Consider the following 25,679-nt stretch of genomic DNA (forward strand, 5'->3'; position numbering starts at 1 on the left):
GAGCGGCCCTAATTCTTTTTTTCCTCTACGAGACTAACTGTTGTCGTGACGAATCTTTCGAAGCACCTTAACAGTCACGAGAGCACGGTTTTGCACCCATCAAGCACATCTCACAGACCCAGACAGACCTAAGCTAATTGGCAGAACCCAAAGGAACCGGTACTACACTACCGGTAGCTGCAATAAAAACGCCGCCATGATGATGAGGTCCCCCAGCAGCGTCCACTACATTGACGACACACCTCACGGGTTTGTGCACCAAGACACGCCCGAGTCGATCCGAGCGTCGAGGAACACGGGCCAGTTTTCCTACATCTCCTCCGACGCCAGCAGCAACGATGACGAGATCGAGTCGGAACTGTTCAACGACGAAAACATGTTCCCAACAGAGGGTAGATTGCAGCAGAAGCGGGCTTCACAGCCTTTGCAGCCCTCGCCGGCGCCGTTCCATCTGAAGAGCCCACAGAAGATACACACTAGACCGTCGATGCGAATTGCAGGCGATGACGGGGCCCGAATATCGATGTTCAAGTCACGCTACTCGCAGAACAACCCGAACATCGCCTCTAAGCTATCCTTGGCGTCTTCGCTCGCCGACATTACAAACATTTCCAACCTTTCCAACGTCTCCCTGGCCTCACGAAGGACTTCGCACCTCTCCAATCAGAGGTACCAGACCAGGCGAAACCGGTCGCTTACTGACAATGCCAGCACAATATCCATTGAGCAAAAGCGTAACCAGATCATCCAGAGATTGAACAAACGAAATTCAAAAAACTTGTCAAACCCGTACTTTTACCAGTACAAGGAAAACAGACAGCCGTCCCAGGCACCCCCAGAAGCTCCAGAGGCTCCGGAAGATCCAGATGGCTCGTTTGACTACGGACACTCAAGAATGATGAGCAGCACGTTTGGGTCCTTCTCCGACGTCATCAGCAACAGTCCAGTGAAGTCTACCGAGGAGTCCCTCAACTTCAACGATATTCCTCCTGTCAAAACACGCACAATCTTCACGATTTCGGAAGACAGAGACACGACACACGCAGAGGGGAACCGGGTGTCCAGCTCCGGCCAACAGGATCATGATGTGGGTCATGACAGCAACGGAAATGGCGCCCCGAGCGAGCACGAGCAAAGCCGGGGTGCAGGCGAAGACAATGACGGCTACGCCAACAGGAGCAACGGAAACAACACGAGTTCGAACACGAGCCATAACAACAGCAAAAACTCAGGAACAAAGACCGACAGTACGAAAAACACTACCTCGGGCGACGACACAACGTCGTCAGACGAGCGTGAGATCTCCAGGCGAATACGGCTTTCTCAGGAGATCCGGGGCGGGCTATTCAGTGAGTTACAATTTACTCCTGTGACAGCAGGCGTCCACGGGGTTGTTCTAAGCGGGATTGAGGACGAAAGCCTCAACGATGAATCGGACTCGGTTGGCACAGTTTCGACAGACCGGATCCAGCTGCGGCCCGTTGGAGCCAATCCAGATCTTACCGGGGGCCACCACTTTGCTGTGCTAGCACAGCCGGCGTACCAACCGAAACTGCTGGCCGATGACGACGACAATGGCAATGGCAATAGCGGCGGCGGCAGCAACGATGCCACCAACTCCAGACCGGGTCCAGTCATGACCGTCAACGTCATGAACCACTCAGACGGCTCTCGCGAGAGCAGGTCCAAGAACTTTACCCTGAGTAACAACTCCTCGGTATCCGTCGTCGCCCAGGTGCAGCCCTCACGCTCCGAGACGGTGCTGGACCTTACTGCCGAGCCGGAGGAGCGCAAGAAGCGCATGTTTCGCAAGCCGCCGCCTTCGTCGGCGTCACCATCGCCAACGGCGCCTCTTACACTCCCAACTGCCAACTTCGCCGGCGCCGGCGTCGGCAACGACACGGAAGCCACGTCGAACCTCATCCGAAGTGTAAAGCAGTCCAACAAGCAGCTCAACCTCGAGCGGGTGCCAATCGTGCCGCACTTCCCCGCCGCTCTCTACAGCAACCACACCATCGAGCTCAACAGTGATGACACCGACACAACACAAGGCTCGGGTGACTCCCGGGAGCAGCTTCTCGCCTGGGCAAATCCCCGCAAGAACACCCCGGCACCCCCACCCGCCGGCAAGCACGACCCCGAGAAGGCAGCTGGCCTTGTCAGCAACGACTACCGCCGAGAGTACCACGACTACGAGCTGCACGGTAGCTGCAGCGGGCGTGTCGCCGTCCTGTTGCTTCTCTGCAGCGTCTTGGCGCCCCCCTTCTTCCTCGTGATAGCTCTGGGCCACCTCGACTCCATCTTTGGCGCCATCGCCAGACGGTACAAGCTTACCGCCGCCGTTCTCTTTGGCCTCTTCTGTCTCGGCTCTGCCATCGGCATCGCCGTGGGCTTTGGCTACGGCCTCCGCCATAAAATGTAACTTTTCTTCTTTATAGACCCCGTCAACCGCCTCCATCTTCACCACCTTCCCGGGACTCTCCTGAGAGTTGGCCCGAAAAGCTGTCACCCGCAGATGGCCCGAGATAAGCGGCCCCTCCCTCGCCGGCCTCGCCCGCCTGCCTCGCGGGCTCTCTGCCGCCGGGCGTCTGGCCGTCGTGGACACCGGGTAGTAGGAGCAGGAGCAGGGAACAGAGGAAGGTGCAGGCTGCGGTGGAGCAGCAGCAGAGTCATCACGGGAGATAGGAGCAGTAAAGTGCACAAGCGGTGCAGTAGCGGTGTCAAAGCCACTCGAGAGAGACAGCAGAGGCTCTGACTTTGCGATCCAGGGCATTCCGGCACCGGTTTTTATTCCCTCTCCAGTCTCTAGAAGGCACGGTACGCTACTGCACGGATTCTGGCTGTCGGTGGTTGAAGAGGCATACACAGGCACGCATCAAGCATCTACGTATTAAGCATCTACGTATCAAGCATCACGCTTCAGCACCTGCATACTTGGCCAGACACAGGCACACGAGCACACGGACACACACAGCGCAAGTTTGAGCATGGGGAACACGCCAGGGAAAGAAGCACGGGGGTTCCCGGCTGGCGGGTTGAACTCGTCTCCAAGTGCTTCCTCGGGAGGCACAATGTCGACGTCGGCATTCGCCAGGGAGTACTTGACGAACTTTGAGAACGCACAAGCCCACCATCACAACCACTCGCACGGGAACGACCACGCGATAAGCAAGCGCAAACGGGAGAAGGAGGCGGAGAAGCTCAAGTTCCGAACGAAGCAGATTATGAACCTTGTGGTGAACTACGACGAGAACGTCGACGGCGGGTACCTTGCGCCCTACGGGAACTACAAGTACGAGCTCGACTACATGACGGACATTGTGCGGGATCTGGTCATCAGGCGGCGCATGGCGCCCTTCTTCACGCCGTTGCAGGACTTTGACGAGAAGTGGTCCGACGATGAGCTTCTCGCGTTCCTCAAGAAGAACTTGAAGCTCCACGAAGAAGTCCTACCGAAAGACCTTGCTGACGACTTTGAGGACCCAAACGAGCACAAGCTCCACCCGTCCGCAAACTCCATCAAGCGCAGAGAGGGAAAGCTGCTCAGGCAGAAGTTGAAGGAGAAGGCCGCCGAATACCAGCGCCACGAGAACTCCCGCTTCCGCAGGGACCTGGCAGCGGCAGAGAGCAACCCGAAGAAATACCCAAACATACCGTCCGACGACTTGTTGCTAAAGATCTACAGGGACTGCGAGGAGTGTCCTATCTGCTTCCTATACTATCCGCGGCTATTGAACACAACCCGGTGTTGTGTGCAGTCGATTTGCACAGAGTGTTTTGTGCAGATGAAACGGTTGGACCCGCATTTCCCTCACGATGAGAACCACGGCGGCGTTCAGTCGCCGTCGCCGACTCCAGCACCGGAAGATGCCGAAGACAAAAACTCGGAGGATTTGATCAGTGAGCCTGTCAAGTGTCCCTTCTGCGCCGTAGACAATTTCGGAGTCACTTACGTGCCTCCGAGGGACTTCAAAACGGGCATCGAAGGGAACCACAAGCCGGGACTTTTCAGCCTTGCGGAGAACACGATAGAGGAGGAGGAAAGTATTGGCGACAACAACTCGGCACACAAGGACGCCAGCTCCGCTGAGGTGTTGACAGAAATCGATCTGGCCGATCCTTTCAGCATCAAGAAGCAGAAGCTCGAAAGCAGGAAGAAGAAGCACAGAAGAAACACAAGCTCTGTCTCGAACAACAACCGCGCAACGTCTCCTCAGCCTCAGCCAAGAAAGAGAAGGGAGTCTTTGCCGCCAGACGCTCCCTCGGTCGTCACCGTGGACTCGATCAGGCCCGACTGGGAGCAGAAGTTGTTGGTGGCACGAACAAAGCTGGCCAGACGATCCGCAGCGGCCACTGCGCTGCACGCCACATCGCTATTACGGAACGACGAGCCGGGCAGCCGCCGCCATGCCGGCACCGGCAGCAGAAATACGGGTGCCGGTAGCTTCAACAGACAGGAACACCTCGAAGAGATGTTGATCGAGGAGGCCATGCGTCTATCGCTTCTCGACGAGGAGGAGAGGAAGATGCGTGAGTTTATGAAACACAACGCTTAATTTATAACATTCAGAAGACGAAGAAATGAACGAACGACTGGACGAACGACTGGACGAACGACTGGACGAACTACCGAACGGAAAGAATGAATAAATGAATAAATGAACGGATGAGTAATATAAATCAAAAGAAAACGAAAAAGGGAGATCGGGTTTGTTTATTGTTTCTTGTTTATTGTTTATTGTCTTTGTTTTTTCTTTAAATTTTAATTAAATCGACGAAGTATGAGATTCTTAGTCCAGACTACGTAGTCTCGCCTCGCATCACGTAAGCTCCTCCCGGGAGCGGAAAGGCTTGCGACAGAGAAGGATGTCGCGGCTGTATTTTCTTTTTTACTCTTTTTTCGTATTTTTTTTCTCTCTTTTTTTTCTTTTTTCTCTCCCCATTGACAACCTCAACAGCTTTCTCGCTTTTAGCTCGCTTTCACTGACGGAAGGAAACTGTGGACCAGAGTCACCTGGAAACCTGATTTCTTGCTGCAAGTGTTCTCGTCCCGAAGATTCTTTGACAGCATCATCGCTTCGACAAACCCCCACGCTTCTTCTTCTAGTTCTTTCCAGTTTACAGACTAGAGAAGGCACAAACGCACACAGGCTTGGCGCAGTCACACATCACCCCTCTGCCACTAGTGCTAAGACTAGTATTTTCCCACCGAAACAAACACAAACCGAGGCACAAACATTCAGCTATCGGTAATCAAGCCCATCCTGACTCTTGCCCCCTCTGAGCTAATACATCGTTATCTTTGCTAAGAGATCCTCACTTGACGACAACGCAACACCAAACAGGAAAGTCGAGAAGGAGATTAATCACCGAAAGTCTCGGAATCAGTAGCGCCCTACTACACTCCCAATTCTATATTTTGATACACCAACCATGGACTCTACCTCCATATGGGATATATACTCAAGTGCTAAGAAGCTGCTGCCTTTGTACGAAAGAATGCAAAATCGTTCGATTCGCCAAGAAAGTCGATCTATACAGACCTCGAAGAAGGAGGTGCAGAATTCAGCGCTAGACAGCATGTTGTCCTCCACGAATAGTAGCATGAACAGCAGCAACCCTACGGCGGACTTCAACATGAATTACATGAACAACGAAGATATATTATCTGTTGATTTGTTGACTCCCTTGTCGGCTTCGCCCGCCGCAATAGTGTCTGCATCAGGCAAGCAACTGAAGAACTTTAACCAAAATGACAATACAAACAATAATACGAACACTAACTCTAATAGAAACAACAGCGGTTCTAATGCTACCAATAACAGCAGTAACAACAACGTCAACAACAATATGAGTAACACCGCTAATGGCAATAATAACATGATCACTCCTACCTCTATTACTGAAAGCCCCAACTCGACAAACAACATGGGGATCAAATTGGCGGCTAATTCTAATAGCAATGACAAAATGTTTGATCCTTTCAAGAGCTATGCGTTTGCAGATATTGTGGACTTTAAGAACGATGAAGACATTTCATCTTCCGAAGTCGACTTTGACATTCTTCGTGAATTGAAGAGAATAAACGAATCAAACAACTTGAATTTTCAACCTACCCAAACCATAAGGCCACTAGATATCAAGATCAAGTCAGAATCGTCCATATCCATCAACAATCAAAACATCCTGTCCACTAATGATAATAATAATACAATCTCGAGTTTTGAGAACGAAAAGAAAAACGTCAATAATGAAAATAATGTTATTAAGAATGAGGCAATGAGCTCTGAATCTACTCCAACTGGCATGACCCCTAATAAAAGCATATACGAAAATGACAGAATGATTAATGCCACTACTAATACAGGCACCACTCCAAGTACCATGAACAACACATTTCAAAACAAAATTAAAGATACTCCAATCATCAATAATAAGCAAAAATTCATTAAGATGGAGTCCGACTCGCCATCACCTTCTAGCCATCCAAGAATGGGGTCTACATCCCAGCCTAATGAACTCCAAACTCAAGCACGTCAATCGAAATCCACCATTTCATCATCTGCCCCAACAAAAGAGAATATCAAATCTATATCCAAATGCAGCAATTGTGGAACAACTAAGACGCCATTGTGGAGAAAGGACCCAAACGGCAACACTTTATGTAATGCGTGTGGTTTGTTTTTAAAATTGCACGGTACTATGAGACCTCTTTCTTTGAAAACAGATGTTATAAAGAAAAGGAACTCTAAGAGACAATCATTAGGTGCTCAAGGTGAAGGTTACAAAAATTTATCCCATATGACTCCGAACCCCAAATCATCCTCCCAATCGCCAAATCCAAGTATGTACTTCCCCCAGAGTTTCCCAAATTCAAATATAAATAATTTTGGAGTAACAGGACCAAATCAACCACCTGTTCAGTCACCACACCAACTTCAATATATTCAACCTCAACCAGGACTATCTATTCCACAGTCTAAAACATTTGTACCAGTACATTCACAATCTCAAATTCCAGTGAATTCGGGGAATCAGTCACAAAATCGCTCAAAAATCGTTCCAATTTTGCCCAAACCCTCCAGGGATAGCTCCTCCCCAAATCAAAACTTCAATGCCATAAATTTCAATTTCTCAATTGGGGCCTCACCTTCACAACCACAAGATATACCCCAATTCAAGAGGCGAAAATCAAGATTGAACTTGTCATCATCTCAAAACTCACAACCTCCCTCACCTTTAACTGCGATCAATACAGGAACTTCATACTCGCCATCATCATCTGTTACCTACTCACCAGTGACTAATATGACAGCTTCATCTCCTGCTCACGCCAGTTCACCAGCTGGTGGTGTTTTATTAGTTTCACGCTCACTATCGAGACAAAACTCAATCTCATCTAACTCCTCTCACAACTTGTATCAGGATTTGAATAATAAAAGAGGATTGACATACAACAATGTCAATCAGATAGCCAATGGCACACCAACAAATAGTATTATTAGTAATAGCTACAACAATACCATGAATAATAATGTTATCAGTGGCAATAGCAATAGCTCGCCATCAAACAGCTCGGGCAACTCAAATTTGTCGGTAAATAAATGTTCTCAACAACGACAGCAGAAACCTTCTAATTTCAGTAATTTGAGTGCCGGAATGAATGCAATCAGAATCTCTTCAGCTGGGAAATCTGGCCTAAGCAAGTGCTTGGCAAATGTGAATGATAAGCCACAAGCAATGCAAAAGTCATTGAAAATAAACAATAAAAACAGCACCAACTTGAGTCCCTTTGATGGCGGCTCTAAAAATAACATTGATACAGGCATCAATATGGATGACTTGGATTGGTTGAAGTTTGATATTTGACTAGTCCATCCAACGCCTTAAATCCATATTTTCAAAGCTTTTTTTCATCTGTATCTTTATCTAAAAAATGTCATAGGAAGAAGCCATTATTAATTAAAATTAATGAAGTCAGTCATGAAATGTGAAAGATACTGTTGACAAAGAAACTTTTTTTTTCTTAACATTTGCTTATACTCGTGTGATTTGAATCTTCAAATACTTTTCTTTCTTTTTCATCTTTTCCTTGGTCAATTTATTAGACTCGATATATTTGATTGGTTTCTTCACTTAAATTGTTCTTTCATTTCGTATTCCGTTTTCTCGGTATTTTTGCAATTTACTGCTTACTACAACTAAATCTTTTCTCAACTTTAATAGCTAATTAATACTCTTATATATGATTTTATAAAATAATTGTGTGAACTTAAATCCCGTGTAGGCTGAAACTTTTTTTCCATCCTCGTTTCGTACCTTTTGAAAGTCCCGCCTCTCTGACTTGCTCACTACACCCTCATCATTTTTTTTTTTCAGCCCTTACAGGGAAGTTTAGTTCAGTATTCAATCTAACCTTCTTCAATTAGACAGAATGCAAAAGTACAACACTTTCATCATCAAACATCATGCATCGTGGAAGAGGAGGATATAATAATAATAGAGGTGGAAGAGGAGGGTACAATAGCCCGGCGCATAATCTACAAAGGGCTAACGAGTATGTGAGTCAAAATATGGTCACAGTTGAAATTCAAGGTTGGACCAATGCTTCTCAACAAGACTTGATAAACTTTCTTAATCGCAAGGCTCGGATCGTAGTCACCAATCCTACTGTTGACCCAAGTGGTAAACTATTACAAGGACAGGTTCGAACCATGAGGGATGCTCAAGATTTAGTTAAATGTTCAGGCTTAAGATTTGCGGGTCAGACGTTGTTCATCAGAATAATCGACAACAACGGAATGAACGATCAAGCAGGTGCCAAAAACACTATTGATTTGTTGAGAAATTTCATATTAGCAAGTTACAACTCTGAAAGTAGAATGCTTGATTTGCAAAACGTTCAAAATAATCAAACATTGGTCAATAACGGATTATTCTCTAATGCAAATACAACATCTAAATTTTTCCCTGCTCTTATGAAAGTTGCTCAGAAGGAAAAAATTCAAATCGATTCGATAAACTTAAGTAATAACAACCTAGATGATCATTCAAGATGGTTGTATGAGCTTTCCCTTTGTTTCCCTGATGTCAAAAATATTGCCCTAAGCAATAACAATATCAGAAAGATCGACTTGTTTGACAGATTGAAAAATAAGTTTCTTCAACTAAGGGAGCTCATTGTTCAGGGAAATCCAATAGCACAAGATATGAATGCCATGCAGAAACTGGTTTCTATATTTCCTAGATTGATCATTATTGATGGAGCCCAGGTCAGAGACGAACAAAAATTAAATAGTATATTAACTTTTCCTGTCAAATCCACATCAGTCTTCTTTGAGAATGATGAACTTTCCAAAGCTGCTACAAATTTTTTAAGCTCCTATCTTAATTTCTGGGATACAAACAGACTGAATTTGATGGTGTTATACACCCCACAATCACAGTTCTCTTTTCAGTACGACTCTTCTGCAATTTCGGAATATTCAGGAAACACCTCACCAAGTCTTTGGAACAACTATACATCACATTCAAGAAACTTGAAAAGAGTTTCTAACGAAAAATCACGAATGATGAGACTATTTGTAGGACCAGAGCAAATTTTAAATGCTTTCAACTGTTTACCAAAAACGAAACATTCCTTAGGAACTGATCCTACTAACTACTCGATTGAAACTGTCTCATATCCTGCACTAGGTGGCATGATGATAACTTTGCATGGTGAATTTGAGGAAGTGGGGCAACCTGATCAGCAATTTGCAGACATAACCTCAAATAGTAATAAAGGTCACGGGTACAACAAATATAAAAACAATCAAAACAGGAGAGGAATTTTAGAAAAGAGATGTTTTGATAGAGTATTTGTTGTAGTTCCTGGAGCTAATGGTGCTTTTATAGTTGCCAGTGACATGCTTTGTATCAAGCTATATTCTGCCAAAAAATCATGGAACAACGTTGATATTAATAGTACTTTCCAGCCTACTCCAAGTTCGAGCTCTGTTCCTGTCACTATAAGCACTCCAATACCTCAAAGTTTGCCTGCTGACGTTGCTGGACGGTTAAATCTTACTCAGCAAGAGCTTGTGCTGAAAATTATGACTGAGACAAGGTTGAAGCTGGAATTTGTGCTAATGTTATGCGAACAAAGCAACTGGGATTATACTACAGCTGGGCAAAATTTCATCAACAGCAAGAGCAATATACCTCCTGATGCTTATGTGTAATTTCTGTTTATAATAAATCCAAATATGGTATGCAATACAATCATTTTTAAGGAATTATAGTGGAGGAAAAACAGTGAATGAAAATTGCCCTGTCAAATCTACTCGATTACCTACTGCAATGATGTCGATGGTATCACTGGTCTTTGAACAAAAGTCTGGCGGGTGATGTTAACCAAATCATTGCTAAAATTAATATGGCTAGTATAGAAGAGTTCAGTGATCAGTGCAAATGGTATTTTGAGAAGGCCATCAAGTATTCAACAGGTTCCGAAACCGAATGTTTGTCAGAGATGGAATCTAAAATCTGCGGTAAAGCTAAGTACCTTCTAGAGTTACACAGAAACAATGTAGGTGTTAAGAATATTGGGACAATTGCTTCCAAAAACTTTGTACTCCTGGAAGCCGGGGAACCAATAGTGGCTAAGATTTGTGATTATACAAGCAGTTTTTGCTCAATCTCTTCAGATCGCTCACTATATAGCACGAGTAGTGAAAAATGCGATAGTTTCGGAGAAATATCGTTCTCCTACGAGTAAAGTATTTGTCTAATGTAGATATATATGCATTTATATGAGTCTATAAAACAGATTGTTAGTATACAAAGATTGTAAACGATAAAAGAAATCAATCGAAATACGAGTTGCTCATAACGTTCGCAATGTTAACGCCTGACAACGTCAATACTGTCCAAGCTACTGCAAATCCTGCCAAAGGTAGCAATAAGTATTCTGTCTTGTGTAAAAATGGTAAAGCATTGTAACCATAAAAGGTAATGATGAAGTAGTAAGATAGCGCAATTAGGTACAATGTGTTTCCCAAAACTGTAGATACAATATTGTTCATTCTGAGCAGCGGGATTAAAAAAAATTGCAACAAGTAAAGCGAAATCCATATGATCAAGTATGCATTGCAGTGTACATCAAAACAGTAAGACCATTCCAACACTGGATCAAACTTGAAGTATTTGCTGAAAATCGTATCTGGACGACTCGAGTCCCGTACTGGCTGAGCCTCTGGTAATAAGAAAAATCTATTCCCTAAAACCCAACCGATTGTGGCAATGACTAACCCAAAAAGTAAAAAGTCCACAACCACCATATATAGGATCAATTTTAATATCCCAACCACTCCTGGAGCATACATTATTCCCCAAAATACAGCCGATATGGTGAGAAAAAAGCACAATATCAAAACAAAACTAGGGTCATCTCTTGCCCATTTGTTCTTCGTTTGTTTTTGGTAATACAAAGACTTGTAGACTCGTTTCGGATTGTAAATCAAGTTCATCATTTCCCAAAACGCGGTCTCAAAGTCCAATGAATTGAACACAACCATACGCTTAAAGTACTTGGGGACTTTAAACCGAGAGTTCAGGTTGTCTCGTATCTTCTTTAACCTACTACGATGAGATTGTCTTTGTGCATAGGTGGATAGTGATGGAAGAGAGCTTTGTGAAGGCATTGAACTTGCAACAGATAGCCTGTCAAATTGTGAGCTTGTTGGCGCCTCTCCGACAATATCATCGGATGTCAAGGGTAATATCAGCGGCTTTGCATCATTTCTTTTCGACATTGTAATTGCAACACAATAATTGTGTTTCTCGGAGTTTTGTTAGGCCTGTGTGCTTTTGTGCTGTGGTGATACTGATGCAGTGGCAACAATGTGATATGCTTAGCCCAATCCACCCGGAGAAAAATCCGCAGTGTGCCTTCTTCACATAGTGTCCGTCTCCCGCCCGTATTTCTCCTTTCCTTTTCCTCTTTGCCGTGCTGATTTCAAGTAGGTGAGAATCTGGAGAAAAGTTGATACCGACGCGTCGCCGAGGAAAACCGTGTAGACACTACGGCTTATTAATCAAAATCATTATTTGAAGGTTTATCCGTTATCTATCTCTCTCTCTTGCCTTCAATTGCATCCTTGCCATGTATTGATGCCTCATCCACTCTTTTAGGTAACGGCATCAGATTTTGAAACCGCAATGTTTCAGTTTGATTTGAACGGGTTGTTTCCTGTCCAGTTTTTTGAAATTACTTCTCATCTTTTGGAAGGTGAAAGTCGGTGGCATGCATTGACTTCCTCTTCTGGTGGTAACTTAACAGAACCACTGATCCAGTGTGGATGTCACGACGGTGAAGGTTATCAATGGACCTCGCATCTTTCAGATCCTTCCCCTTGTCTCCTCAATGGCTTGTTTTTAAACATATTATCGGTGTATTTTCTCATTCATTCACTCCAAGTTATTCATAAATTAAGAAAGCAGAAGAACATTAATTCAAAGCCCAATTATATTTTTGCCTCTAAACTACTGTTGATAGTGTGCCAGATATTCATGCAGCTAGCAATTGTGATCTTGACGACAAAAAAGTCTCAGAACGCCTACCCTCCGTACTCAGTTTTCTCTGATTCGGTTTGGTGGTCAACCATTCTGGTATTTATTTCACTCCTGGTATCTCTTGTTTTCAGCTACATTGAGTTCTTCAAAACTTATGTCGGACAAACGCCATTAATAATATTCTGGTTTTTTAGCACGGCTATCGGCTTCTTGAGAGTTGTGAACTCGTCGTTGAGACATTACCCTTCTACAGATGCCTTTCTGTTTTCCGCCTTTGCGGTAAATTCGTTGTTGATTTTTATTTTGGAAGTTAGCTTTGCTCCTAAATTGAATTTAGAAACAACAGAGGGCTATAGCATCTATGACTACTCAAATATTTTTAGCAAGTTAACTTTTACCTGGATGACCCCATTAATGAGAAAAGGCTATCAAAAATTCTTGTTGCAATCGGACTTGCCTCCTTTACCAAATTCCTTAAAGTCGAAGTTGCTCTCTTCTGTTTTGGACAAAAACTGGATATTTGAGAGTAACAATTCGGATAATCCGTCCTTATTTCGTGCGTTGGTGAAATCTTTTGGTGGACCTTTCTTTGTCGGTGCAATATTCAAGTTCATTCAAGATTGCATAGCTTTCACTCAGCCCCAATTGTTGAAGCGTTTGATTATTTTTGTTCATGACTATCACGATGACCCTTCCATACCACTTACAAGAGGATTCATGATTGTCATGTCTATGTTTTCATTGTCCGTTATACAAACTGCCTCCTTACATCAATACTTTGAGAGAGTTTACGATACTTCAATAAAGGTCAAGTCTTCAATGACCGCACTGGTTTATCAAAAATCTTTGAATCTTTCTATTGAAGCAAAAAAGGCTAAAACAACCGGGGATATTGTCAACTTGATGTCTGTAGATACCCAGAGATTGCAAGATGTGTGCCAAAACTTACAACTTATTTGGTCAGGTCCTTTCCAGATAACCCTTTGCTTGATTTCTTTGTACAATTTACTTGGAAATGCAATGTGGGTGGGTGTTGGCATATTGGTCATTACTGTTCCCCTGAATACAAGACTTTTCAGATTCCAGAAGAAACTACAGAAAGATCAAATGAAAGTCAAAGACGAAAGAACTGGTTTAATTTCTGAAATCTTGAACAATATCAAGTCCCTAAAATTGTATGCATGGGAAACTCCTTACAAAGAAAAGCTGACCTATGTCAGAAATGAAAAGGAGTTGAAGAATTTAAAAAAGATCGGCATTTTCCAAGCTGGAAATCAATTTATTTTTAATTCCACACCATTTATGGTGAGTTGTTCCACTTTTGCGATGTTCATCATTCTGTACAAGGGAACACCACTAACAACAGATCTTGTTTTCACTGCATTGGCGCTATTCAACTTGTTAGGATTTCCATTGATGGCCCTTCCCTTGACCATTGGTAACATTATCGAGTCACAAGTTGCACTTTCAAGATTAACTGAATTCCTGTGCAGCGATGAAATTGAAGATGACGTGATTAATAGGTACCCAGCAGCAAAGTCTGTTGGCGATGTATCAGTGAAAGTTGAAGGTGCTGATTTCCTTTGGTCAAGAGAACCATACAAAACTGCGTTGGTAAACATCAACTATACTGCCTACAAAGGACAACTGAGTTGCGTGTTAGGCAAAGTTGGATCCGGGAAGTCTGCTCTGATTCAAGCTTTATTAGGTAGCCTACACAGAACAAATGGTATTGCCTCTATTGCAGGTAGCATCGCGTATGTTCCTCAGACTGCTTGGATTATGAATGGTACTATCAAGGAGAACATTTTGTTCGGTTGCAAATTTGATCCAGATTTTTATCAAAAAACCATACATGCGTGTGCATTATCACAAGATCTTGAAATATTACCGGATGGTGACGAAACTCAAGTTGGTGAAAAAGGTATTAGTATGTCTGGGGGCCAAAAGGCTAGATTATCTCTTGCCAGAGCAGTTTATGCAAGAGCTGATGTCTACTTGCTAGACGATGTTTTGAGTGCAGTTGATGAGCATGTTGGAAAGCATATCAGTAATAATGTTTTGGGACCAAACGGTTTATTGAAGAACAAATGCAGGATTTTAGCGACCAACAGTATGGCAGTTTTCAAGTTTTCAAATCATCTTACCATGATGGCAGATGGAAGAATTGTTGAAGAGGGTACCTACAGTGATCTTTTACTCTCCAAAAAAAAGACATCTCTTCTCTACAAGTTGATTAAGGAATACGGAAGAAAAGACAGTACGCATTCTGAGAACAAAACCGAAGAACAAGTTTCAGAACCTGTATCAGAATTATCCTCAGCCATGGCTATGTCAACAACACCTTCGACCGATGAAGTGAAAGATGTTAAAGGGGACTTCAGAAAGGCTGAATTGGAGGACTTTAGGATCGATATTCAAAACCAAGAAAAGGTTCAAGAGAATGCAGGAAGGTCGGAAACACATGAACAAGGTAAAGTTGACTGGAATGTTTACATTACTTATGCGAAAGCCTGTGGTGTGGGACACGTTTTACTGTTGATTGTCTTTATTGTTACAGCTATGGCTTTATCAGTTACTTCTAATGTCTGGCTAAAGCATTGGTCTGAAATAAATACCGCCGTTGGAGCTAATCCAGAACCTTGGAAATATTTGAGCATTTATTTCTTGTTTTGCATTTCTGCTGTTTTCTGTACTATGTGTCAGTCTTTGGTTCAGTGGTTATTGTGTTCAATTTCTGGTTCCAAATATTTGCATGAAATCATGTTAAACTCAGTTTTAAGAGCCCCAATGCAATTTTTTGAGACTACTCCAATTGGTAGGATTTTGAACAGGTTTTCAAATGATATATACAAAATCGATGAAACTCTTTTCAGAGTTTTTTCAATGTTCTTTTCCAACAGTATCAGGGTTCTGTTTACAATTCTAATTATCATCTACTCAACTTGGCAGTTCATTTTCTTCGTCGTTCCAATGTTTTTCATTTACAGATATTACCAAAAGTATTATCTATACACATCCAGAGAGTTGAAAAGGTTGGAATCTGTCTCTAAATCTCCAATTTATGCACACTTTCAGGAAACTCTTACAGGTGTTTCTGTGATTAAAGCTTACGATCAAGCTCAAAGATTTTCCTTCTTAAATCAATACAAGATGGACGTCAATATGAGCGCATACCATCCATCTGTCACTGCAAATAGATGGTTGGCAGTCAGATTAGAATTTTTAGGATCATTTATTATCCTTGGATCTTCAGGATTGTTGATCTTGACGCTAAGAACTGGCAAAGTAACCCCTGGTTTAGTTGGTTTGTCCGTTTCGTATGCTTTACAGGTGACCCAGGCGCTGAACTGGATTGTTAGAATGACAGTGGACATTGAATCTAACATTGTTTCTGTTGAGCGGGTTATGGAGTATGCAGCGTTGCCACATGAGGCACCCGAAGTAATCGATGATAAAAGACCTTCAACGAACTGGCCTTTCAATGGAGAAATTCAGTTTAAGAACTATTCTACAAGGTACAGATCAGACCTTGATCTGGTTTTGAGGGATATCAACTTATCAGTCAAGAAGAAAGAGAAGATTGGTATTGTTGGAAGAACTGGTGCCGGCAAGTCTTCTTTGACATTGGCAATTTTCCGGATAATTGAAGCCGTTGGGGGACACATTGAAATTGATGACGTCAATACATCTATGATTGGGTTGTATGACTTGAGATCCAAGTTATCAATCATTCCACAGGATTCTCAAATATTCAGAGGCACAATCAGATCTAACTTAGACCCTGTCGATCAGTACAATGATGATGATCTTTGGGAAGCGCTAAGCTTGTCACATTTGAAAGAACATGTACAAAGAATGTATGAAGAATACGAAAATAAAGAGGAGATTGGATTCAATGGATTACTGGTTCCGATCAGTGAAGGAGGCTCCAACTTGTCTGCAGGACAGCGCCAATTAATGTGTTTGGCAAGAGCTCTAACCAAAAAGAATTGTAAGGTGTTGATTCTCGATGAAGCGACAGCCAATGTTGATGTTGATACAGATTCAATTGTTCAGCAAACTATCAGGTCTGCTTTTGAGGACAGGACAATTTTAACAATTGCACACAGACTCAATACCATTATTGATAGCGATCGGATCATTGTGTTGGAACAGGGCAGAGTCAAAGAGTTCGACACTCCTGCGAATCTATTGAAGAACACGGACTCGATATTTTTTTCGTTGTGTGAGGAGGGTGGTTTGGTGAGCAGAGAAGACTGAAGATAGCAATGATCTCTGTTAATTATATTTATTGAATCATACATATATTCCGTTCCACTTTGTTATTGCAAAGGGAAGTGAGAGGTTTACATATCGTTCCTTGGCACACTTATGTCTTATCTCTCCAAAAAAAAATTACTATAAAACTTTTTTTTCGTGTTTACAGAAGGAATACAATTCGATCCGTTATAAAATGTAGGTATTTCTGAGCCTGTGTTTGTCTTTCTATTGGTCTATCTCTGCCTATTTATGGCGCCTAAAAAAATAGCTTGCAACACCCACACTAGCAGCGATTGCGCTGGACACTATCGCAAAACCAATTAGGCTATCTTTTGCCAACTCGTTCTCAATCATTTTCTTTAAAGTCAGAGCCTGTTTATTGTTAGGCTCAACTTGTAGCAACACGTCGACGTATCTCGTGGCCTCTCTGTACTCCTTGATCTTGAAGCATGCAAGTGACAAGAAATAGACACATTCGATTCTCCTGCTAGGCACGGTCTTAAATATTTCCGTGAGCATATTTATCCCTTGTTTCACATCCTCATCGTCGCTTTTCATCAACCCCCAACCAAGGTTGAACCGGCTTTGTACGGTGGCAACAGGTTGTTCTGATTCTACCTGATATTCCAAGATAGCAATTTGTTCTTCACTGAGCGGAACAAACACCTCCTGTGGATCCGGCAATGCCGTAAACTTCTGTGATGACATTTGTTATCTAATTCTGTCTGGTCCCACCGGTATACTCCCCCAATTTGATCTCTCCTAGGCTGATTTGATCTGATTGTGGCCCTTCTGCTTTAACTCCCTTTCCTGGGCTCCGCCTGTCTCCCGTCCCGGCCCAGCAGCTCGCTTTCCCTTCCGGATCGGGCGCCTCCTGCTCGTGTCCCCTCTGTTGCGGAAAGCAAAAATATTGAGGAGCTTGATCCTCAACGGTTTTCCTTATCTCTGATGCAAGACATTGAACGCTGCTCTTGCTCGGCTTTATAGCCTCTGTAATCCACTACTTCTTTCCCAGTTCCTGCTTCTTAGTGTTAGCAAAACCATAGCTTTATTGGATTTATTGAAAGATTACTAGAATGACTGTATTGAAGAAACAACCTACCAAACAGGCCACCAGACTCATGGCTGCAACACTAAACTGTTCCGAGCTCTCCGTGGCTTACGGAAGATGCGTTGCAAGCAAGTATGAAAATATGGGCAAAGATGCCTGCTTACAAGAGTTTTTGAACTTCAAAGCTTGTGTTCAAAAGCAATTGAGCAGAAAATTATAACTTTTTAGTAAGGCAGTACCTAGCAGTCGGTAACAGATGGGTGTTTTTTGTTGCAGGAAAACATCATTTGCTAGAAGTGCTTCAGTTTGCACTCAGTGGTTGGAATATGCATATTTCCAAGCTGCACAGCTAGATTTGCTGATGACCAATTGATTTTTTCTTCGGGAGTTGGGCACGGGGTGCCCAACCAACCATATTAACATTTGAAAACGTGCTTCATTATAATTTTTCTTCACGGTTTAGTTCTACATTATTTCTACTTTTATAGCTTCGACATACTGAAACATACTACACACACTATAAATAAGAGACTGCGGGTACCGCTATACTAGCTTTCTGAATTCTCTTTTCAACTTCTTGAACTTTTTGTTGCTTCCCTTTCTTTTCACCAACCTTTTAAAAACTTGAGCTAATTGCAAGAAAACATACTTATCACCAACCTCTAAGATGAAGTAATTGACAAATGCACCTATAGTAAGGCCCAGTTTGGAGCCACTGCTCATCCATGTTAAATCCATCAACTGCCCAAATGACGAAGCCGGGTTAACAAGCATTAGAATCATCGAAAACGACAACGTGACGGCAATTGTCAAAATGAATGGTACATTTTTGTTGGCTGGTTCTCTATATGGTGGGCCCACAGTTAGCATTAATGCGATCAATATGTACTGGAAGTTTGAGTAGAAGAATAGTGTGGTGTTATCCGTGCTTTGCACCTGATCATCAGAACCAGGAATAGGTTTAATATACCATGGGAAATTTTTGTGTCTGATTATAAACCATACCAAAAGTTGGCCTGCCAGAAGTATGCTAATATTGCCCAGTAACGGTATGATAATTTTAGGAGAGATTAGATTGGCGGTAGGTTTCTTCTTGACTATCACTGAATAGGATTTTGACCATGACATGAATACCGCGATTGGGATAATAAGAGCTAAGTCAATGTACAAAAACTGAAAATCTCCTAGATTTGACCCTTCCTTGTACAAAATAGAGACCGAAATGAATTGGATTGCAGAGTATAGTGACATGTATTGGAAGCATGAAAAACTGGTAACCAACGATGCCCTGCCCTCTTTGATGACATCCAGAACACAAGAAATTTCAAAGATACGAGAAGTAAATGGGGCTGCAACAGATGCCTCAGCCTCACTCAATGAAATACCGATATCAGCAGCCTTGAGGGCACCACAATCGTTTGCACCATCGCCACAAAACCCAACAGTGTAATCGAGTTTCTGTAATTGGCTGACTAGTTCATGTTTCTCATCTGGAGACATCCTTGCAAATATCGAACTTTTCATAAGAATAGTCTCAATGTAGAATTCCATGTGAGCCAACTCTGTCAGAATAAATTTAAAGATGTCTCCGGTAACAGCCAAGCAATAGTTGTTGTCTTGGTTGATATCGAGAGGAGCAAGTGTAATTCTATCCAACATCAATTCGGGGTTGTCGGCTTCGGTCCAGATGATGGGCGGAATGCCATTCGATGATATACGCCGATCGATACCAGCATGTTCATCATTATCAGACTGCTTCGGAAAGTTGTCATAGTCAAAGGAAGGAATAAATACTTTAGCCCCTTCTCCAACTATTCTGCACTCTTTGCCAACACTGATAGCCGTTAACACATTATCACCGGTACACATAATTGTTCTCAAATCTGCATCACTCAACTGTTCAATAGTGTCAGTCGTAGAACTTTTCAATTTGTTTTCAAAAACTATAAAACCAATAAATTCTAGGTCACACTCAATTGATTCTCTTTTCAATTTTCCGATGAAGGAAAGATCATTGAGATTCTTGCTTGGATTTTTCAACTTTTTGGATGCACATGCAATAATTCTGTATCCATTATGTGTGTAATGATATAAAAGCTCGTTGTAATTAGCGGGAATGGACTCCTTCAAGCAAATGGTTTCAATTACCTCGGGGGCACCTTTAACATAAACTTCTATTTCTTGTGGACTTTGGCTGTAATTGTTGCTAAAATTGATACAAATAGTTGACATCCTTCTTAGTTGGGAAATAAATTCAAATTCTTTGAGTTGAATCCAATGGCTTGGTACGCCATCTTTCTTGAATAAGATTGGTGATGAAGAGGTCAATAGAACTTTAGACTCGATGAAATCGCTGAGAATACTGCTCTCATGAGGGTCTTCAATCATATCCCACCCCACAAATTGAAACATGTTTTCGTCCAAAGGGTCACCAACATATTCATCATTTATGACTTTCAACGAATGGCATGTTAGCATAGCTGTGAATATCTTTTCCGAGTTTGGAATATCACTTTCCAAGATGTCACAAATTGAGGGAAGCATTTCACTGAACTCATGTTCTTGTCTATCTCTAATAGGGTTAGAGATATGTATTCCCATAACATCTAACCCCTCCTCAGTCAAAGTACCAGTTTTGTCAAAACATAAAACGTCTAGCTTACCACCAATGTTAACACGCATTGGAGCAATGCAAAAAATGCTTTTCTGGCGCAATCTGCTCAAAGCAAAATTAGTTCCAATGGTAAGAGTAGCGGGCAAAGCAGGTGGAACAACAATTGTAATAAGATCCAATGCACGTAACACTATAACTTTCCATGGCAATCCTAGTTTCAAAAAATTTATTGTAGAGAAAATAAAGCCAACTCCCGCAATCATTGACATAACTCCAATGTATTTGAACGAATCTTCGTAGAATTTGAATCCTGTTGGTTTAGGCAACAACATTGATCGAACCAAAGCTCCCTTTGTCGTATTAAATCCAGTCCTTACGACTAAGGCAGTTGCAGGTTCCTTTCCTCCAGAGCCTTCGGATAAGCCGTATCGAACTCTGACAATTTTGGTGCCGTTGTATAAGAAGGATTTGGAAAACCTGTTGGAGAACTTAGCACCATTGAATTCCATTTCTAATTCTTTGACACATTCTGGACTAATCGGCAATTTAGAAACTGGAACCGATTCTCCAGTCAACATTGCTTCATTAACAATACAATCACCGGTCAAAAGAATTGAATCACATGGGTAGGTGGATAACGAAGGATCAGACACTTCATAGATGTCCCCAGGCACTAAATCATCGGAATTTATCTCTTTCCAAAAGCCACTTCTCCATACTCTAACATCGCATTCAAACCTGGACATTTTTCTCATTCTTTCCAAAGTTGACTCTGTTTCAATTAACGATTCTGTGATTGAAATAACAGAAATTAAGAAAATGCAAAAAGCATAATAATAGTAACTATCGGCTAGCCATAAAAATATTGAAAACACCTGGAAGACATAGAAAGGGTGTAAAACCTCATCGACCAAAAGTTTCAAAACTGATTTTTCTTTTATTTCAATTATATTATCACCAAATATCATTTTACGACACCTGTAGTTTGATTCTGTAATACCATCCTTAATATCTGGATAGTGACACCACTTTTCATCAATCCAGTTGTTTGATAGCTTGAAAAGGTCATCAAGCGGATCGTAAAACAACGTCATGTATCTATATTCAAAAGATATGAGAATTGGTACAATGGGATCGATATCATCAATAGTGTATGCATGACTTATTCCAGTCATTATGCTTCCCTCTCTATTTTTACTTGCGTGAGAGCTCGAGTCAAGGTTATCATTGTTGCTCTTTACCGGGTTAGAGTCATCAGTAGGATTGAGATTCACATGTATGCTGCCGCTGTTGTCATCATTGAATTGTTCTACTTTCTTTGGAGGTAGGAAGGTACTTAAATTTCTATTGTACCATTTTCTAGAAACTTTCGGTATCTCCATTGAGCCATATTCATCCTCAACAACTAGCCATTCTGCTTTACCCAAAGGTGCCGGTTTGCCCATCATTTTTATTCTCCATCGTGGAACCCATCTGCATATCAAGGCTGCCAAGCCTAGCGTCAAAATACATATGATGTTGTATATGGCCAATTTCCAATAGGTGGTCTGGTATCCAGCTATACCAGCAACAAGGTCCTCCTCCGCAATATAAAAACGTTGACTAGTGTTTTTTGCCGGAAACTTTTTGAAAAACTTATCATGCATTTTCAGAGATTCACGTTGCTTCATGGTTTTCAACCACGCTTTCTTGGTTATCATATCTTCAAAAGTTTCATCTCCTTCCTGCTCTCCATAAATATGTAAATCTTGCTCTTCATCTGCCACTAGTTCACGTTCTGCATCTCCTCTGAAAAACTCACTATAAGGATTCTCGCCGATGCTGCCATAAGAGTTGTTGCTGTTAGATCCGTCATCACTAGTCAGTTTTTTGTGGGAATTATAAAATGCTGTCCTCTCTAATTCTGTGTCGTTTAGGTGGTCTGTCGAGTAGTCGTCAGCAAAAGAGTTCCAGTTTGTATCGTAATCAATTTTGACCGATTCATGATTATTATCCGATGAAAACCTTCCTAAGGAAGAGACACCTTTGGCGGCCTCTATATCTGCCGATTTAAAAAATCTAAACTTAGATCTTTCTTGAAATTCACTTGCCTCAGACTCATATCCATCCAGTTCACTCTCATTATCAGATTCTCCGTATAAGTTTTCATCATTTATTTGGTGCATGAACATCAGATTTGAATGAGGAGGTGCATTTTCGTTAACCTCCGACCGATCCAGCACTATTCTGTCAATGTTCTGATCATCATGAGAGCTAGTCACAGATAGAGTTGGAGACCTGAAGTGATGATGATGATGGAATGATGAGATCGAGGTCGGAATAGCATTTGACGCAGCACCTGAAAACATTTCAGTGTCGTTCACATCCATGTGAGAAGTCATCTCTGACTGCTGTGTAGAGCCAGACCTACTGGACACCATTGAGTCTCTGTGTCTTGTAAAACTTGTAATTGGAGTGCTAGATGAGGCAGATGCCTGATTCAGCTGATTGCTTGAGGATGAAGGCCTCTTGGCAGACGACTTTTTTGGCATGATGGGAGGATAGGGATGATCTGATTGTGGATTTGTTTCCTTGAGCCTAGCTAGTGCCGGCCTTTGATCCCAACAACGTACTCCAATACCCAAGCTGGTTGCAGCGCTTTAGAGGAGATAAAGATAACCGCCTCAAGGCCGGTAAAGAGGTCGGCAAGCATTTTAGAATTGCACAGAATAAATCTTTTCAGATAATATACTGCAGTAACCGCGGTCGCTTTCCTGGGGCTTGGTGCTTCCAAAAACGGTAATTCAGCTCTACAATCGCCAGTCTTAACTCGACCTGGATTGAGACGGGGTAGATTGAAGTTGCCTTCCTAGAGCATATAGAACACAAAAGTGCTAGTTGCATTACGATAACAGTAAAAAAAAGTACCTAATTTACAGAAGAAAAAGTAGAAGTAGAAGCTGTAAGTTTTAGAACTGTGAAATGCGAAAACATGAGCGTTCCTTTCAAATCTTGTCCGAGAGAAGAAAAGGGAAAGGGAAATGCTCCCTGAACTGATATGCCGCAAAACACTTGTCTGGAATGAATTACATTGAAATTCCAAACTGTAACAACTCAAAAATAAAATCAAAACGATCAAGAACTGAATTTATGATCACCTTCCTACCTCTCCGCTCATGCACAATGAGTTGCTAAGCAATTAAGCAGTATTGACCGTCTGGAAAGGTGGGAACCCAAAATATAAACCTTTGACAACTTTCTAGCTTTGTGTGCCCAAAAAAAAAAAGAAGAAAAGAAAAAAATAAAAATAAAAAAAAACTATGGTTTTGAACCACAAAAAACAAAAACAAAAACCAAACTTCAAACCTAAAAACGCAAGAAAAAAATGTGGAAACAGAAACACAAAAAAGAAAGAAAAATAGAGACTATCATTATCATGAAAAAGAAAAATAAATACGAGAAAAAAATCGATGCATGAAAAAATTGACGTAAATTTTGAAAATGAAACATAAATGAATCATGCATATGAATTGAAGTAAACGATGAAATCACTTTTTCAAGAAAGAAGGCTTTGGCAAAGTGACAGCCTTTGGCTCGGCGTGGAATGATGAACCAGCATATCTGATACCATCGGTAGAGGTTGAGCTGTTCGAAGATGCACTGTTTGGCTTGGATGTTCTTGCAGAGGTTGAGCTGGAGGATCTGGATAATGGAGCAGAATGGTTTCTGCTATTGTTGAAGTCCGGCTCAGAGCCGTCGGGTAATCTTGCAACTTTGTTTATTGCATTGTTTAACTTAGCGTATTGGGAGTTTGGAGACTTAGGGGATTTTTTCCCGCCTTTTTTATGGTTAGAAGCATTGGAGCTATTTGGAGATGAGCCACCGCTCAATCTGGAGTTTGGTTTGGAGCCGTCTGTAGAAGGTGAGGCCACCAGTAAGTTTTTGATATCTTGAGTCGAGTGCTTTAAATCGTCAGCTGTGCTTTTCAACATTGCTCGTTGTGAGCCCCTGGAACCGTTGGTGTTGAAGCTGACTTCCACACTTCTGGGAGGAATGACAATTTTGCCACTGCTAGCGTTTCTCTTTGAGCTGGAGCTCTTACTTTGAGATCTTGGCTGTGTTTCCGCTTCCGCTTCCTGCTCCTGTTGTTGCTGTTGTGGTTGTTGCTTGGCTCTAGAAGAAGCTTTGGCCTTAGACCTCGACTTGGATTTTAGTTGCTTTTGCCCAGGGGGTGTAGATGGAGATGACTCCGCATTGGGTTCCGTTTTCTTGGGAGCATTAAGCAAATTTATATCATGTTGCCTTTCATGAGACGACTTCTGACTGTGAGTCAAGGGTATTGACTGCGGCTTGCCGGCTATCATCATCATAGGAACAATAGATGTGTGTGTTTTGCTGTGTCTGATAGACTATGGTGGGTGTCAAGCTGTAGCGCTTTCAAAGGGACCCCGCAGAGGCCAAACAGAAAGAAGGTGGTGGGCGATAAGAAGTCAGTGCCTTCATCTCACTTGCCAGCGCACTCTGTTGCAGCCGCCGCTTCCTCCCCAGTTTTTTCTCCCCCGCTGGGCTCGTCAGTCACTGAGGCGATCGGCGTAAGTCAAAGCCCGCGACAGAAAAAGTTGTTGTGCAGGGATCCTTCTGGGGAGGGAGTAATGTGTAGCAGGGCTACTTTAAATGCATATAACGAATATCTGCACTTGAAGAGAAGACTGTATCATATATCGGAATAGGTGGTGGAATAGGTTGTGAAAGATCCATGTGCCCAAATGTAGTAGATACTTTGGGTATTTTTCAATTTCCCCGATGGTTAAAATTCAGGCAAAAAGTTTTACAAAAATATTTCCTCAATCCTCTCAAGCTCTTTGGAATATGTTGTAATCTAGCTATTCTATTATGAATATCCATTGTATATGTTCACTTTTTCTTATGTTTGTTGCTTATTAATTTATAACTAATATAACTAGCCTACAAACTAATATTCTCAAACATAAATACAAGGGACAAACCTCTTGTATTTATACACTTACACCTTCGGTTAAACTTGCCATTATTCATTTATCATGGCGGCTAACTTTCCAGTTTTAGATTACTTAAGATGCCTTATCATGATAAGACTCTTATCTCTTATCACTCGATCATGATTGGCTTCGGCATCTTATCTCAACACCCCACCATAATCTAAACACTTGTAGATATGTTCGACATTCCAGCTAGACC

The 25,679-nt window shown here is 42.2% G+C and overlaps 10 protein-coding genes across 10 annotated transcripts; 6 read left to right on the forward strand and 4 right to left on the reverse strand.

Annotated features, from left to right (window-relative positions):
* Positions 1-196: 196 nt before the first annotated feature.
* Positions 197-2,422, forward strand: PICMEDRAFT_9231 (hypothetical protein; the record flags this gene model as incomplete). The annotated part of the gene is made up of 1 exon (XM_019165078.1): positions 197-2,422. The coding sequence occupies one exon, from the start codon at positions 197-199 to the stop codon at positions 2,420-2,422; it is 2,226 nt and encodes a 741-aa protein (XP_019019817.1).
* A 192-nt stretch (positions 2,423-2,614) lies between these two features.
* On the forward strand, positions 2,615-4,815 carry PICMEDRAFT_14236 (hypothetical protein). The gene has a single exon (XM_019160285.1). The coding sequence runs from the start codon at positions 2,988-2,990 to the stop codon at positions 4,554-4,556; it is 1,569 nt and encodes a 522-aa protein (XP_019019818.1). The 5' UTR covers positions 2,615-2,987; the 3' UTR covers positions 4,557-4,815.
* Positions 4,816-5,022: 207 nt separating this feature from the next.
* Positions 5,023-8,212, forward strand: PICMEDRAFT_14237 (hypothetical protein). Its single transcript, XM_019160286.1, has one exon. It carries the CDS (start codon positions 5,434-5,436, stop codon positions 7,867-7,869), a length of 2,436 nt encoding a protein of 811 aa, XP_019019819.1. The 5' UTR covers positions 5,023-5,433; the 3' UTR covers positions 7,870-8,212.
* Positions 8,213-8,516: 304 nt separating this feature from the next.
* PICMEDRAFT_19316 (hypothetical protein) lies at positions 8,517-10,220 on the forward strand (the record flags this gene model as incomplete). The annotated part of the gene is made up of 1 exon (XM_019162113.1): positions 8,517-10,220. A coding segment is annotated over one exon (1,704 nt), but the record flags the coding sequence as incomplete, so codon positions are not given.
* PICMEDRAFT_85842 (hypothetical protein) lies at positions 10,189-10,803 on the forward strand. The gene has a single exon (XM_019165019.1). The coding sequence runs from the start codon at positions 10,418-10,420 to the stop codon at positions 10,757-10,759; it is 342 nt and encodes a 113-aa protein (XP_019019821.1). The 5' UTR covers positions 10,189-10,417; the 3' UTR covers positions 10,760-10,803.
* On the reverse strand, positions 10,726-11,895 carry PICMEDRAFT_14239 (hypothetical protein). Its single transcript, XM_019160287.1, has one exon. It carries the CDS (start codon positions 11,793-11,795, stop codon positions 10,848-10,850), a length of 948 nt encoding a protein of 315 aa, XP_019019822.1. The 5' UTR covers positions 11,796-11,895; the 3' UTR covers positions 10,726-10,847.
* Positions 11,896-12,201: 306 nt separating this feature from the next.
* PICMEDRAFT_177992 (hypothetical protein) lies at positions 12,202-16,961 on the forward strand (the record flags this gene model as incomplete). The annotated part of the gene is made up of 2 exons (XM_019161748.1): positions 12,202-12,234; positions 12,337-16,961. 2 exons carry the CDS (start codon positions 12,202-12,204, stop codon positions 16,816-16,818), a joined length of 4,515 nt encoding a protein of 1,504 aa, XP_019019823.1. The 3' UTR covers positions 16,819-16,961.
* Positions 16,962-17,103: 142 nt separating this feature from the next.
* PICMEDRAFT_27019 (hypothetical protein) lies at positions 17,104-17,520 on the reverse strand (the record flags this gene model as incomplete). Its single annotated transcript, XM_019162474.1, has 1 exon — positions 17,104-17,520. A coding segment is annotated over one exon (417 nt), but the record flags the coding sequence as incomplete, so codon positions are not given.
* An 892-nt stretch (positions 17,521-18,412) lies between these two features.
* PICMEDRAFT_29686 (hypothetical protein) lies at positions 18,413-22,864 on the reverse strand (the record flags this gene model as incomplete). Its single annotated transcript, XM_019162604.1, has 3 exons — positions 18,413-21,667; positions 21,797-22,579; positions 22,688-22,864. The coding sequence occupies 3 exons, from the start codon at positions 22,862-22,864 to the stop codon at positions 18,413-18,415; spliced, it is 4,215 nt and encodes a 1,404-aa protein (XP_019019825.1).
* A 970-nt stretch (positions 22,865-23,834) lies between these two features.
* On the reverse strand, positions 23,835-24,899 carry PICMEDRAFT_14242 (hypothetical protein). The gene has a single exon (XM_019160288.1). The coding sequence runs from the start codon at positions 24,830-24,832 to the stop codon at positions 24,011-24,013; it is 822 nt and encodes a 273-aa protein (XP_019019826.1). The 5' UTR covers positions 24,833-24,899; the 3' UTR covers positions 23,835-24,010.
* Between the last annotated feature and the right edge of the window lie 780 nt (positions 24,900-25,679).

Source organism: Pichia membranifaciens, assembly GCF_001661235.1.
Source record: "Pichia membranifaciens NRRL Y-2026 unplaced genomic scaffold PICMEscaffold_1, whole genome shotgun sequence".
In the NCBI taxonomy this organism is placed as follows: domain Eukaryota; kingdom Fungi; phylum Ascomycota; class Pichiomycetes; order Pichiales; family Pichiaceae; genus Pichia; species Pichia membranifaciens.

Coding starts and splice junctions, on each gene's coding strand:
- PICMEDRAFT_14237 (XM_019160286.1), top strand. CDS start 5,434: ATGGACTCTACCTCCATATGGGATATATACTCAAGTGCTAAGAAGCTG.
- PICMEDRAFT_14242 (XM_019160288.1), bottom strand. CDS start 24,832: ATGATGATGATAGCCGGCAAGCCGCAGTCAATACCCTTGACTCACAGT.
- PICMEDRAFT_85842 (XM_019165019.1), top strand. CDS start 10,418: ATGGCTAGTATAGAAGAGTTCAGTGATCAGTGCAAATGGTATTTTGAG.
- PICMEDRAFT_14239 (XM_019160287.1), bottom strand. CDS start 11,795: ATGTCGAAAAGAAATGATGCAAAGCCGCTGATATTACCCTTGACATCC.
- PICMEDRAFT_14236 (XM_019160285.1), top strand. CDS start 2,988: ATGGGGAACACGCCAGGGAAAGAAGCACGGGGGTTCCCGGCTGGCGGG.